The sequence below is a fragment of the Ictidomys tridecemlineatus genome, chromosome 1 (assembly GCF_052094955.1).
Source record: "Ictidomys tridecemlineatus isolate mIctTri1 chromosome 1, mIctTri1.hap1, whole genome shotgun sequence".
Classification (NCBI taxonomy): Eukaryota; Metazoa; Chordata; class Mammalia; order Rodentia; family Sciuridae; genus Ictidomys; species Ictidomys tridecemlineatus.
The window spans coordinates 77540592-77553676 of NC_135477.1; the positions used below are offsets into that span (position 1 = coordinate 77540592).

Genomic DNA, 13085 nt, shown 5'->3' on the forward strand with positions numbered 1-13085 from the left:
GCCACGGTCGTAACTTCAGAAGCCCTGCTCACCTGGGCAGGGGTCTTAGACACAATGCTCCCAAGATGATTCTCTGGCCATGGGGGATAGGAGAGGAACCCAGATAGCCCAGGGTCCTTGCTGAGTCCCAGAAAACACTACACATGGTTACTTTTCAGATGCAGAAAATGGGTACTTAGGTATCCAAAAGGAAAAGTTGGCCCTGAACAGCCAGCAGGACGTGAGGGCTGTAGCCCTGTGAGTCAGCCAGTGTGACACTGGGAGTCACCAGGATCCCAAGTTTTGTTTAAACGAAATGTTAGAAGGAGGCTTGGCTTGATGAATCATGCTTAATGAAACTAACAGAGCACACTTTTATCTTTTTTTCTATGCTGGGGATTGAACCCAGGGCTTCATACCTGCTAAGCAGGCACTCTACCATTGAGTTACATCCACAATGCAGCTTGATGTAGCAAACCAATGGAGATAGCCACTTTGTGTGCAGGGGAGATTCCAGTCTCTCTACTGCTAGCTATCCCCATGCACGCTGATTAAATATCACCACTGGAGATGAGTGGGCAGCTTACTGAGGCAGTCTTGGGGGCAGATGTTGATATTCCGATTCTCCACGGCATCACAGTGACCATCAGGGCAAGTCTTGGTGTTGGGGGAGCAGGTGGAGAAGTTCCTGGTGATCCCTATGACATGAAACATGGTAGGATGTCACCCCATGTGGAAGAGTCCCACTCCTATCAGACTTCCCCACAGCCTCCTAAGCTGACCCTACCCCTCTAGGAAGAGGCAAACGGAAGCTGATGCAGAGAAATGCGACATAAACCTTAACACCAGTGGAAGTATCCCCGAGGAGTGAGAGAGGCAAGGATTCCCAGGGCTGGAAGGGTTGGGCAGTCCTGGGATGGAGATCAGGGAGGCCAGATGAGGCCAGAACCCCTTAGGTGACACTATGAGCAGGACCTTTGTAGTCACAGGCACACTCAGTGAGGCAGACAATGGTCCCTCCTGCTTGGTGTCATATCCTCCAGCCTGAGACCTCCTGGAAGAGCCATTCTGTTCTTTGCACAACCAAACGTTGGCCCAGACCTTCCCAAGCCTGGAGTGAATCCAACCCAGGGTTCTAGGATGGCAAAGGCCCTCATGACCTTGTTCCCTCCCCTCTATCCTGGCATGGTGAAGCCATACAAGGGACAAGGTTGTTGGATCACTGTAGAAGCCAGCAGGGCCTGCAGGACCCTGCATATTCCAGCAACCCTCACTCCTGGTAGCCACCAGCACCAGTCTCCTGAAGGTTCGTGGGACCTACCTTTGCCATCACCTTGCCTCCACTCACACCTGCCTGTTGGAGAGCCCAGGCCACCGCACTCCTCACACTCAGACCGCCTCTTGTTGACCGCACAGGATAGGGGGCAGCCTTCCTTCTCAGTCACATCTGTGGGGAGCAGACAAGCTGGTCACAGTGGGCCAGCCTGGGCCCAGCATCCAGCCTGTGCCCAGAATCCAGCCTGTACCCACGGAGAGAACAGCACAAGACCAGGAGATTTGGGGTGACCTGAGAGCACTGGGAATAGGATGGGGGATGGGACATGAGGGTCACAGATGTGGGAAGCTGCTTGAGGGGAGCGGGGAGTAAGGACAGGGGGATGTGAGGACAACCAGGCAGAGCAGACACCACACAGGATGCTCAGTTACACCTGAGTTTCAGATAAAGGATGAATATCTCTTCTGTGGGATATACTTGAAGGTTTGACTATCAAGAAACCTCACAAGGGCTGTTGCACAGAACATATCCAAAAGGCTGTGTCCCTTATCTGTGAGATCAGAAATGCTTTTTTTCCCCCCAGATCCTTATCATTATGATATTTTCATATCATCATGAGTATATTGGGGGTAAGAAATTCACTTATACTTCTGTGCACTTTAAACACATAGCAGGAAGGTAGGTTGAGATAATATTTTTGGTATACCTGCCTTTGACTGCAACTTGCCACAGGGTTAAAGGTGGAATTTTCCACTTGCGACATCATGTTGGGGATCAGAAAGTTTTAGATTCTGGAGCATCTCAGATTAGAAACACTTAACCCATACAAATAAGTTGCTAGTTATTTACCTGGAACTTGAGTTTAAGCAGGATCCTGTCTTTTACCTGACAGCCCTAAAGAGCACATACAGAATGTGTTGACTGTGGTGAGGAGTGGGGACCGTTCACCACACGGTTGCTCTGGGTCCAGCTGGTTCATACTACCCCCCCATCGTCCTTCCAGTTAAGTTGTGCAGTATGCACTGCTATTCTCATTGATGGCTCAGGGGAGCCATCAGCAGGTGAGGGAAGTAGGCTCTGCCACCCCTCCATGGCGTGTGGCACTCACATGTCCCCTCCACCGTGAGGAGCAGCGGGGCCTGGGCCTGCTTGCGGGCCTGCCGGTCACTGGCCACCACGGTGTACTGGAGCTCGGCACACTCGGGCCGCTGCAGGGTCTCCGTGTCGTTCACGAACAGTGTCCCCGAGGTGTCCTCAGCGGAGGTGACCACCCCCAGGATACTACAGTTGGTGCTGGATGGCTGTAGCTTGTACTGGACGTGGATGCCGCTGAATTCCTGGCAGTTTTCCACACAGACTTTCCCAATCTAGGTGAGGGGCACAGGGAACACCTTAGCCAAGCAGCTGGATTGGCCTGAAAATAGCAAGAGAGGCTTCTGGGCAGCTTGAGCCCCCAAATGGTTTCTAGCTCTGCCTTGGAGTATTCATGCCCTCCTCAATGATAAGTCTTCCACTCCCACAGAATCTGCAGACCCAGCCACCTGCCACAACTCTGCCCTGCCCTGGTCTGCTCAGTGCACCAAGTAACTGGCTGCCCCTGGTCCTAGAAGCCAGAGGTGAAGGTAACGCACCCTACCTCAGTTACCCAACGGCTAGTCACAGTCACAGTCCTGCATTTGGATACGACATGACTCTTGACATGACCAATGCAGTGTGGCTGCTTGTCCCACATGAGACCAAGGGGCCTCTTTCCCAGGACACCAGGCTCTGGAGCTGGACAGATAAACTTTTACCTTTTGGCTACTTCAGTTAAGAGTTATGGTGGTAGCAGCTGAAAGCCAAGAGCTTCAGAAGTGGAGGAATGGGGCAGGGCCCTGCTTATGGGTACAGAACCAGCCCTAGAGGTCAGCACTTAGGTCAGAGCAGAAGCCAGTGCCTCCAGACCACCACTGGATACCACCACAAAACCTGCCTCCTGCGCCACCTTGCTTTCCCCTGCAGAGCGAGTTCACTTCCATCTTCTCAAAGATCCTCAAAGCTGTCCAAAAGATCCCTGACCTCAATTTACTTTTAAAAACTGAGGAGGGGATGAGGAATCACATGGAATCTGATATTGAATTGAGACTGAGGCCCTGTAGTCTCCTAAGTCTGACAGATATCATTGAACCATCTCCAGCAATGCCTGCTCTCTCTCAGCCCTCTCTGAGATCCCTAGGCCCCTCTGCCTTGTTGCCCCTATCTCTAACCCCTCCTCCATGAAAGTCCTTCTGGTAACAACCAGGCAGGGAGCTTGGATATATCCAAGGGAGGGGTTCCTTGTATGCTGGACCCAAGTGGCTGCCAGGAGCTGATGGGGAACAGAATCACCTGTTGGAACTGGGAAACTACTGGTACAAAAGGAAAGAGCCCTAAACATGACATTCTAAAAAATACATAACCACATGTTGCTCCATTAGGAGAAAATATGTTAAGTTATGCATGCTGAAATTGCAAGTAAACTAAAAAAAAAATTGCTTAAGAAAAACATTCAAGGAAGAGCAGGATCAAAATGCTCCACACTGGTGCATATGAGGGGAAAGGATTATTCGTTCCCTCTCCTCATCTTCTTTAACAAATATTTATTACTTTTATCTTTCTACTTCTCTTTATTATTTTCCAATAGCAAATATAAATACAGAGAAATGTTTCTAGCAAATGCTCTTATAGAAAGTAAAAAGCAGAACCATTCCCCTCCTCCTCACACCAGAAGGGCATCACTGTTAACTACATTCTGCATGCTTGCAAATTTTCAAGAAAAATTTGGTTTTGCACAAATATAGTCATTCCTACAAACCACTTTTTTTTTTAACCTAACAATCCACTAGGGACATCTTTTCCAAGTCAGCATTCATACTTAAAAACATTGCTCTTATATTAGCACAAAAATGTTTTAAAGATATAAAGAGGAAAAGGGCAAAAATAGAGAGGCTTAAGAAGCTCCCAACCCTGCTTGCTCCCAGACCTTTTCTGAGTACCCAGACCACTGCCCTCCTGGCCTTGTGTCTGTGGTTCCACCTCAGTAACTCTCACTGGGTAGCTTCGGGAAGGGGAGTCACCCACCCCAAACCTTACCTTTGATCTGCTAAATAAAGAACCCCACCACTGGGGTTTCCCAACACCCTGGCAGACAGTGGGCCATGGGCTCACCTGGGCATAATGGCGGGCCCCTTTGTTTACAGAGAAGGAATAGGTGCTGGGCAGGCGTAGGATGACAGGTAGCACTGACACATTGAAGTGGAGGAGGAGAACACCTGTCCCTGGACCCTGGAAGTCTGAATCATTGACCAGCACAGTGAGCTGCAGGGATCGGTTCTCTGAGATGGAGATGCTCCGGTTGAGAACCAGCTCTGTGGGTAGGGAACATGATGATGACAATCAAGCTGCTTTGGTTTGGGATGGATCCCTAACACCATGGCACAGCACACCTCCTCCCAGACATGCAGCCCTGAACACATGTGTGCAAACAGCTACTTTCATGCATGGTCCCAAACAACATGTTTGATGGTCAGCCCTCAATTAAAACCAATATTTAAATGTTGGCTATACTACTGAGATGGAAGCCCAAACTTTCTTTGCTATGGTGGCCTGTGTGTGCATGGATGAGAATGTGTGTATGCATAAAATGTGTGTTGTGTATGTGTGTGTGTGGAGTATGTATATGTGTCCTGATTGTTTCATGTATGTACAGGGTGTGTATGTATTTTGGTACATATTTTTTGTGTTAATGTGTATGGGGTGAGTGGTTTATGTGTATTTATGCAGTGCTTATACATATGTGCTGTGTATAAAAGGTGTCTGTGTATGGGGCATTATGTAGTGTGTGTAGATAGGATGTATGCTGTGTTTATATGTAAAGTGTGAGTAATGTGGAGATGTGTGTGGTATATTTGTGCTATGTGTATGCTTTGGTGAGTGCATGGTATATGTATGCAATGCATAGTAGTGTGTGTGGTGTGTATACTGCATGTGCACCGTATGTGTTATGTGTATGGGGTATTTGTGTGGTGAGTATATGGGGTATGTGCGTGTGTTGTGTGGTCTCAAGGGAGGTAAGCTCAGCCAGCCCCGAGGCCCTGGGAAGAGCTATGTGCCACCAGCCATCCTTACTGTAGTCATGCACAGTTGCCCGCACGAAGCTGCCATTGGCCTGGACTAAGGTCTCGTTGGGCGAATGCTCCACGCGGAAGATCTGCTGAGCCCAGGGGTCCCCGGGGAGCAGCGTGTTGGTGTACCGCCTTACAAGTTCCCCAGATGCTGGCACCACATCCGCATCAAAGACACGGAGGGTGGCTACCACGGTGCCCTGTGGGGGTAAAGAGAGCATCAGAGGAGTGTCCTTGGGAGGACCCATGACGTGGCACAGCCCACAATGGACCAGATGAGCGCTGTCAGAGTCAACCCTGCAGACTGACCAGCCTGGGTTTTAGTCATCATGGGATCACTTGGCATTTGGCCTAGTCACTTCCTTGGGTGACTTTGCCTCAACTGTACCACAGGTGTGAGGCACTTCCTGTAAGGAGGCTCAGATCAGGTGCCCAAGTGCTGTGCTAACAGTTCTCTTCCAGGTCCCCAAAGTGCAGGAGCACCCTCACTCTGCCCTAAGAAAGATGCCTGCCCCCACAAGGGTCAGCTCAACATGACAGTGACAGACGGCAGAACGGTACCCAAACTTACGTGCACCCCCAAGTGCTCTCCCCAAGCATCTTGTGTACACCAGGTTGGAAAGGGCTGTGTAGAAAGCCACAGGGCACCTGGGAGCTCGTTCACAGAGCTCCCTGTGGTCATCCCAAGGTTGCCCTGCCAAGATCACGTGCTCTTTACCACATGATGAACTTTCCTCTCAGCCCCAACCCATCCCCCGCAAAACCTGCACCTGCAGTACCCGAAGAAGCAGAAAAAGGCCACACAAGGCAAAGGTGGCTCTGGCTTCTCCATTCCATTGCGCCTGCGGATAGGACTGACTGCATTATGGTCTGAGACCCAGCAGGTGGCAGTAGCGCTCCATCACCCCAGGACAGAAAAGGGTGGGGCAGGGATCCGCCTGAGATCACAGCAGGATCTTCAACCCAGTCTTTCCAATACCCAGCTCCTTCCCTTATGCCTTAAAGGCCCTCCTGTGCAAGGGTGGTTACCTATGCACGGGCATGGGGAAGGCCTTCTTGGAAGTATGTCCTCGCCTGGCAAGAAGCCCTGCTGGGGTGCAGAGGCACAGGTGATCAAAAGTGTGCCCCAGACACACTCTGTTTGGTCCACCTGGTCAGACTCAAGCTGGGCACAAAGGGTACCCTGGCTCTCAAGTTGGGACCCAGCAGACTGCTGGTAGGCAGACAGCCTGACAGACAGAGGGACAAATGAAAGGACAGTCACATGATTGGATGGCTAAGAGACCAAGGGATAAACTTTGGATGGAGATACAGACAACAAACAGGAAGAATGGGAATGACAGACATGCAGGCGCAAGACAAACACCTCCTTCCGCTTGAATTTGACCACTGCACTGGCGGTGTCCACCCCTCCAGGGAAGGTGGGGGCCGAGTCGTCTTCATCATACACGGTCACAGGGAAGGGCACCATCACCTCCTCCTCATGCTTTCCAATGCGCACGGTGCACTGGGCGACCAGATCGTATTTCTCCTGCTGCTCACGATCCAGGGCCCAGCGCGTGCTCACCTCTAGGCTGTCCGGAGCACAGCGGAAGGGCAGACTCTCACCTGTACACCAAGCAGACCGGAAGCCCAAGTGACCACCTGGCTGAGCACAGGGTGAACTGCTTTCCTCGGGGTCCCACCCAGAGCAGCTGAATGGGTGGGTGGGTGGGTGGGGCACTGCAGTCATTGTCAGAACTCATAGGCATGCTGGTAGTAAGAGGGGTTGGCTCGTGGGAGGGCTCTGTATGCCACCTTCCATAGGGGCAGGGAGCCCCTGGTTCCATAGGGGCAGGGAGCCCTGTGTCACAAGCCCAGATTTGCAGCCATGTGTGGTTTTGTTCTTTTCTGGCTTTCACTCAGGCCGATGGAGAGGAAGCAGTGTGAGAATCCTCTTCCCCAATTAGACAGGAAAGGCCTGGTATGTACTCACACCATCTTACCCCCAGCTTCCATCTGGAGTAGGTTTGTGTGGGGAGGCTGCAGGTCCAGAGAGCCAGCTCCAGGCCATGGCTCATTTTTTAAAAAATATTTAGCAACTTTTAAATTACAGAAATAATATTTGCTCATTTCAGAACATGAGAAATAGAGCCAATAGTTCTACCACTTGAAAACAAACACGGTGAATATTTGGCATATGATTTGATGTGAATGCACAAATATTTCCCAACTTGTGATCTGCATTCCAGCTCTATACCTCTTGCTTTGTAACTTTAGATGGGTCATTCTGCCTCCCTGCCTCAGTTTTCTCCCCAGCAGATGGGATGAGGCTGCTCCATGCCCGGCACTGCCACAGGCTCTGCAGAGATTCCTTGTGACTCTCAGGGTGCACAGATCTGAAAGTTGCTCCCAGACCTGGACCTGCCCTGTTCCCATCAACCTCTGTTCTTCTGCACTCCACATGGATGACACAGGGTCCCACTGTGGTACCCTCCAAGGGGCAAGATCTGTCCCACCTGGCACAGACTCACTTTTGCTCAGGGGCCCTTGCCCAAACCACCTAATTAAAGATAGTGGTCTCCACCACTCCCCACTCCCTGTCTCCTTGCTTTTCCTCCCACCTCATTTTTTTCCTAGAAGCCATCTGATTTCTTTGGTATGTTCATAGGTTCTCTCTCTCGTATAAAGGGAAGTTCCTAGCAGGTAGAATGCCAGCCTGTTTATTCAGTGCTGCTTCCTTAGCTCCTAGAACAGTATTTGGCCCACAGCAAACATCCAAGAGATTATTTCTGGAATGTTAAATCGTGGTGGACACTAAACCAGATGGCTTATGCTAAGTGCTCACAGCACTGCATCTGGCCTGCAGCGCCATGAGGCAGGCACTCACCTTCCAGAAGCCTGTAGGCCACACTGATGTTAGGGCAAAAGAACTGCACAGGCAGCAGGCGGAACTGATGGAAGGTACCAGGGGGCCTGTTTTCCCGGATGCGGAAGGAGAGGCCCGTCTCAGGGAAGCACAGCTCTCTGGGTTTGAGGGAGCTGCAGGCTGGGAAGGAGGTGTTGTAGAAGGAGAAGTACACGCGGGCACAACCCGGCCACTGGCACTCACTTTCACGCAGGGGTGTGGATGACAGGAAGACCTGGAGGAAGATGGTGAGCAGGGGGAAGCCACCATCTGTAAGGAGAGAAAAAGTCACGGGGAATGGGAGGGGGCAAGAGCTGTGGTCCACAGGACTCTGCTGGGCTCCCAGCCCCAGTCGCCACCTCCCCGTCTTGCTGGCTGGATCCAAGGGCCTGGAGCACCAGTGTCCCCCAAGCCCAACCCTCTTGCAATTCAGCTCTCATTTCAAATGACCCTCCTCAGGGAGCCTCGGAGCACTAGGTTTAATGTTCCCGGACCTCCGGCAGGTGGACAGCTTCTCAGGGTTGGCTCCTACAGTATATGGTGACTAGCAGCACTCCCCACACACCACAAACGTCCCCAGGTGATCTTATTTTTGACATATCCTGTGATTAGACTTCCCCAGCACCTAGAGGGGAATTCCCATCAGGTTCTACCACCGAGGAACCACAGTAACTTCAACAAGGTCTGGATCTTAGCTCCATTAGGCAGTGCGTGGCTCAGGGCTCTGAAAAACACAGGCCCATAACAAATTCCATCCTGACCCCCACTGGGGATCTCTAGAGTTCGTCAAGTTTCCTACTGGGGGCTCAAGAGGAAGATGGCGGCAACTAAATGTACATGGAAACAAGGCCCATATCATAGCCCCTTCCTCCAGGAACTGCCCTGGAAGAGAACTGTCCATCCCTTCCCTACTCCCCACCAAGGGATGGTGTGACCTTGGCTGCCATGGAAGACTGGCCAGTCATTCTTCCAATGCTGGGCAGTGTCACTTGTTCTGTATTTGTGACAGATGACCTGCCTCTCACCTGTGGACAGGGGCTCGGGGCCATCGTAAGGTGGAGTGAGGCCAGGCATCAGGGCGATACTAGGAAGGGGGAGCTACTGGGTACGAAATCAACATTTCATATCACAAAGCCTTGGGATGTATCTCCATCCCACCTGGGGCCATGGTCACAGGTGGCCTTGGCTGCAACTCTGACTCCTGGTCTGAGCAGCTGGCCAGGTCTTCCTTTGGCTCTGCTTCCCTCCTTGGAGACCTGGGCCAGGCCTGAGTCCCCACCAGGTAGAAGGGGAGTCTGCTGTCAGTGGGAAGATAGGTTTTCTGGGAACTGCTTCTTCTCCAGCAAGTTCCAGGTCATCAGCTACATCCAGTCCTTGGGATTTTTTCCCCCAACCCTTCTGAATCCTTCTTTCATAAGCTCACGGTCAACCTCACTGAAAAAGGCTTCTGCGTCCTGGAGAGAGTACCCAAATCATTCCCAGCGGTCTCTAAGCTTGTAACTTCTGCAGGCCAAAGGATCATCAGTGCCCCAAACTTATGGGAGTCCCTTGCCTGGCCACCAGCCTCGCCTGGCCCCTTCTACCCTGACCCACCAAAGCCCTGGGGGGGGTGGCTGGAGGAAGAAGCAGAGGTGGGGTGTGCTCTCTTACTGCGAATGCTGAGCTTCTCCCAGGAAGTGTGGTCCAGGCTCTGGTTGAGGTAGACAAGGCCAGTATCCTCCTGGACACGGATCCAGTTATTCTCATGCAGCCGTGGGCGATGGAAGCCATGGAGGTGCTGGCCCAGGTGAAAGCTGGGCACCTCTCCAGGGGCGTCTCGGAGGGCATGGACATAGAGCAGGGGCGTGCCAGCTGGCTGGTCCACATACAGCCTCTCCCAGTAAGCATCTCTAGAGAAGTAGAGGCCCAGGGGAGCTACAAGAAGCAAGGAAGTGTGTGAGGGAGGGCGGAAATAATGGCTTCTTCATGGGTTAAAAATAAAACATCACTAATTTAAAGCTCTGATCTTAGCAGGAATTTCTTTTTTTTTGTATATTCAGAATTTAAAGTCATTTTTATAATGTATAAAAACATGTAAAGTAATATAAGTTTCTATAGTTTAACTCTACTAATATTTACCTGATATCTTGAAGGATCATAAATAATTTCTTTTTGCAAGTCATGAAATTAATACTTCTTAAATGATCAGATGTTTTAATAATGGTCTTTTTAAAATTTGTTCCTTCTAGATATACATGACAGTAGGGTCTATGTTGACATACATATAGACAACAAGTATGACTTGTTCCAAATTGGATCCCATTATTGTGGTTGTATATGATGTAGAGTTGCATTGGTTGTGTACTCATATATAAGGATAGGAAAGATATGTCCTATTCCTTCTATTGTCTTTTCTATTCCCATCCCTCTCCCTTCCCTTCATTCCCCCTTGTCTAGTCTGAAGAACTTCTAATTTTCCCCTCCCTTGTTGTGGGTTAGCATCCACATACCAGAAAGTACATTCTGTCTTTGGTATTTTGGGACTGGCTTATTTAGCTTATTTCACATCCACCCATTTACTGGAAAATGCCATGATTTTATTCTTCTTTATGGCTGAGTAATACTCTTATGTATATATACTACATTTTCTTTATCCATTCATCTGTTGTAGGGCTCCTAGGTTTGGTTCCATAGCTTGGCTTAGCAGGAATTGCTAACTTTTAGTCCAAAGAATGTGAACACTAGAATTATTTGTATACCTAAACACTGACTAAAATTACACTACATTAAAACAGAAAAAAGGAAAAGGAGGGACAAAGGGGAGGATGTATAAAACTGCTTCAGTATCATTATTTAATTAACCGAGTGTCATAACACCTGAGTCACACACAAGTGGCGCATCCACGGTAGCTTCTGAATAAACCACACAGAGCTAGCATTTTCAAGGGTATGAGATGCTGACAGACAAGCAGGACAGGCAACAACTTCCCGAAACCAAGAAAGAACTTCCTAAGGAAGTAGTCAACCTTTAAACCCATTCCTACTATATGACCCAGAACTCTATTCCATTTTCCAATAGAAACAAAAAAACATCCATCCATCAAATGACATAATTGTAAATGCAGGATTATTCAGAATAGCTGAGAGATAGAAAGAGCCTCAGTGCTATACCATGATATAAAGGGATGATGTCGATATAAAGGGATGAACTACTGGTGTAACAGTCTGAATGGATCTCGTGGAAATCATGCCACGCTGAAGAAGTCAGACAGAACGAAGACACGTGGTCTGATTCTAGGTAATTTATTAGACTGGTTGTCTGTTGGGTTGGGATAGGGTTGACTGCCTGGGAATGACAGGAGGGGACTTTCTGGGAAATGTAAATGATAAGGAGGTAGGTCATGTGGCCATATCCACCTGTCAACATTGTGCAGCTAATATCTGTGCATTTCGACCTCTGCAAATTTTGCCTTAAAAAACTGATAAAACCCCAATGTGGTTATTGGCAGAGGTGCAACTGCAATGAGGAAGCTGGAAAATTGACCTTGGCTGTGACTGGATGAGACTACAAAGGAGCTTCATGAACTGTGCTGTAATTTGGGGTATGTCCGATGATTTTCATAATAAGAGTGTTTTACTTAATAGTAAGAATTTTCTCACCATAGTGAGAATGAAATGGAACAGTAAGCTGTAGAAAACAGTGTGGTGGTTCCTGAAAACATTAAACACAGAATTACCATCAGACCCAGCAATTCCACTTCTGGGAATAGATTCAAAAGAACTGAAAGTTAGGTCTCAAAGAGACTTCTGCACACCCATGCTCATAGCAGCACTACTCATAATAGCCAAAAGGTGGAAGCAACCCCAATACTCATCAATGGATGAATGAATAAACAAAACGTGCTATATATGGTATATACAATGGAATATTATTCTACCTTAAAAAGGAAGGAAGTTTGCTGGGCATGATGGTGCATGCCTATAATCCCAGTGGCTCAGGAGGCTGAATCAGGAGGATTTCAAGTTTAGCACCTTGCCAGCCTCAGCAATGGCAAGGTGCTAAAAAATTCAGTGAGACCCTATCTCTAAATAAAATACAAAATATGGCTGGGAATGTGGCTCAGTGGATGAGTACCCCTGAGTTTAATTCCTGGTAATGCACCCCCTAAAAAAAGGGGAAGGAAATTCTTTTATTTATCTTTTACCTTATGTTATGTATGACAGCAGAATCCATTTTGATATAATTATACAAGCATGGGATATATCTTATTCTAATTAGGACCTCCATTCTTGTGGATGTACACGATGGTGGGATTCACTGTGGTGTATACAGGAAAATTATGACAGATTCATTCCACTGTCTTTCCTTTTCCTATCCCCTCCTCTTTCTCTTCATTCACCTTTGTCTATTTATTGAATTCCCATTCTTTCCTTACCCTCTTTATTGTGGGTTAGCTTCCATGTCATTAGTGAAAACATCCAACTTTTGGCTTTGGGGGACTGGTTTATTTCACTTAGGATGACAATTTCCAGGACCATCATTTACTAACAAATGTCATAAAGTCATTCTTCTTAATGGCTGAGTAATACTCCATTATGTGTATACAGTACATTTTCTTTATCCATTCATCTGTTCATGGGAACATAGTTTAGCTATTGTTAATTTGAGTGGCTGTAAACATGATGTGGCTGTATAACTGTAATATGCTGATTTAAAATCCTTTGGATATATAAAAGAGTGGGATAGCTGGGTCAAACTAGCTGGTTCCACTCCTAGTTTTTTGAGGAATCTCTATATCACTTTCCTGAGTAGTTGTACCAA

The 13085-nt window shown here is 48.6% G+C and overlaps 1 protein-coding gene across 3 annotated transcripts in view; it reads right to left on the reverse strand.

Annotated features, from left to right (window-relative positions):
- Positions 1-13085, reverse strand: part of Ret (ret proto-oncogene) — a 53285-nt gene that overhangs the window by 16812 nt on the left and 23388 nt on the right. For 2 of the 3 annotated variants that reach the window (XM_078043069.1, XM_005334398.5), the window contains exons 2-9: positions 9935-10198; positions 8267-8554; positions 6764-7005; positions 5402-5597; positions 4442-4641; positions 2364-2622; positions 1301-1426; positions 567-677 (exon numbers count right to left, since the gene is read on the reverse strand). In XM_078043069.1, coding sequence (XP_077899195.1) covers positions 567-677; positions 1301-1426; positions 2364-2622; positions 4442-4641; positions 5402-5597; positions 6764-7005; positions 8267-8554; positions 9935-10198 — 1686 coding nt within the window. Of the gene's footprint in view, positions 1-566; positions 678-1300; positions 1427-2363; positions 2623-4441; positions 4642-5401; positions 5598-5968; positions 6095-6763; positions 7006-8266; positions 8555-9934; positions 10199-13085 lie in introns of those variants that run through there. The other variant, XM_078043062.1, reaches the window with a different exon arrangement.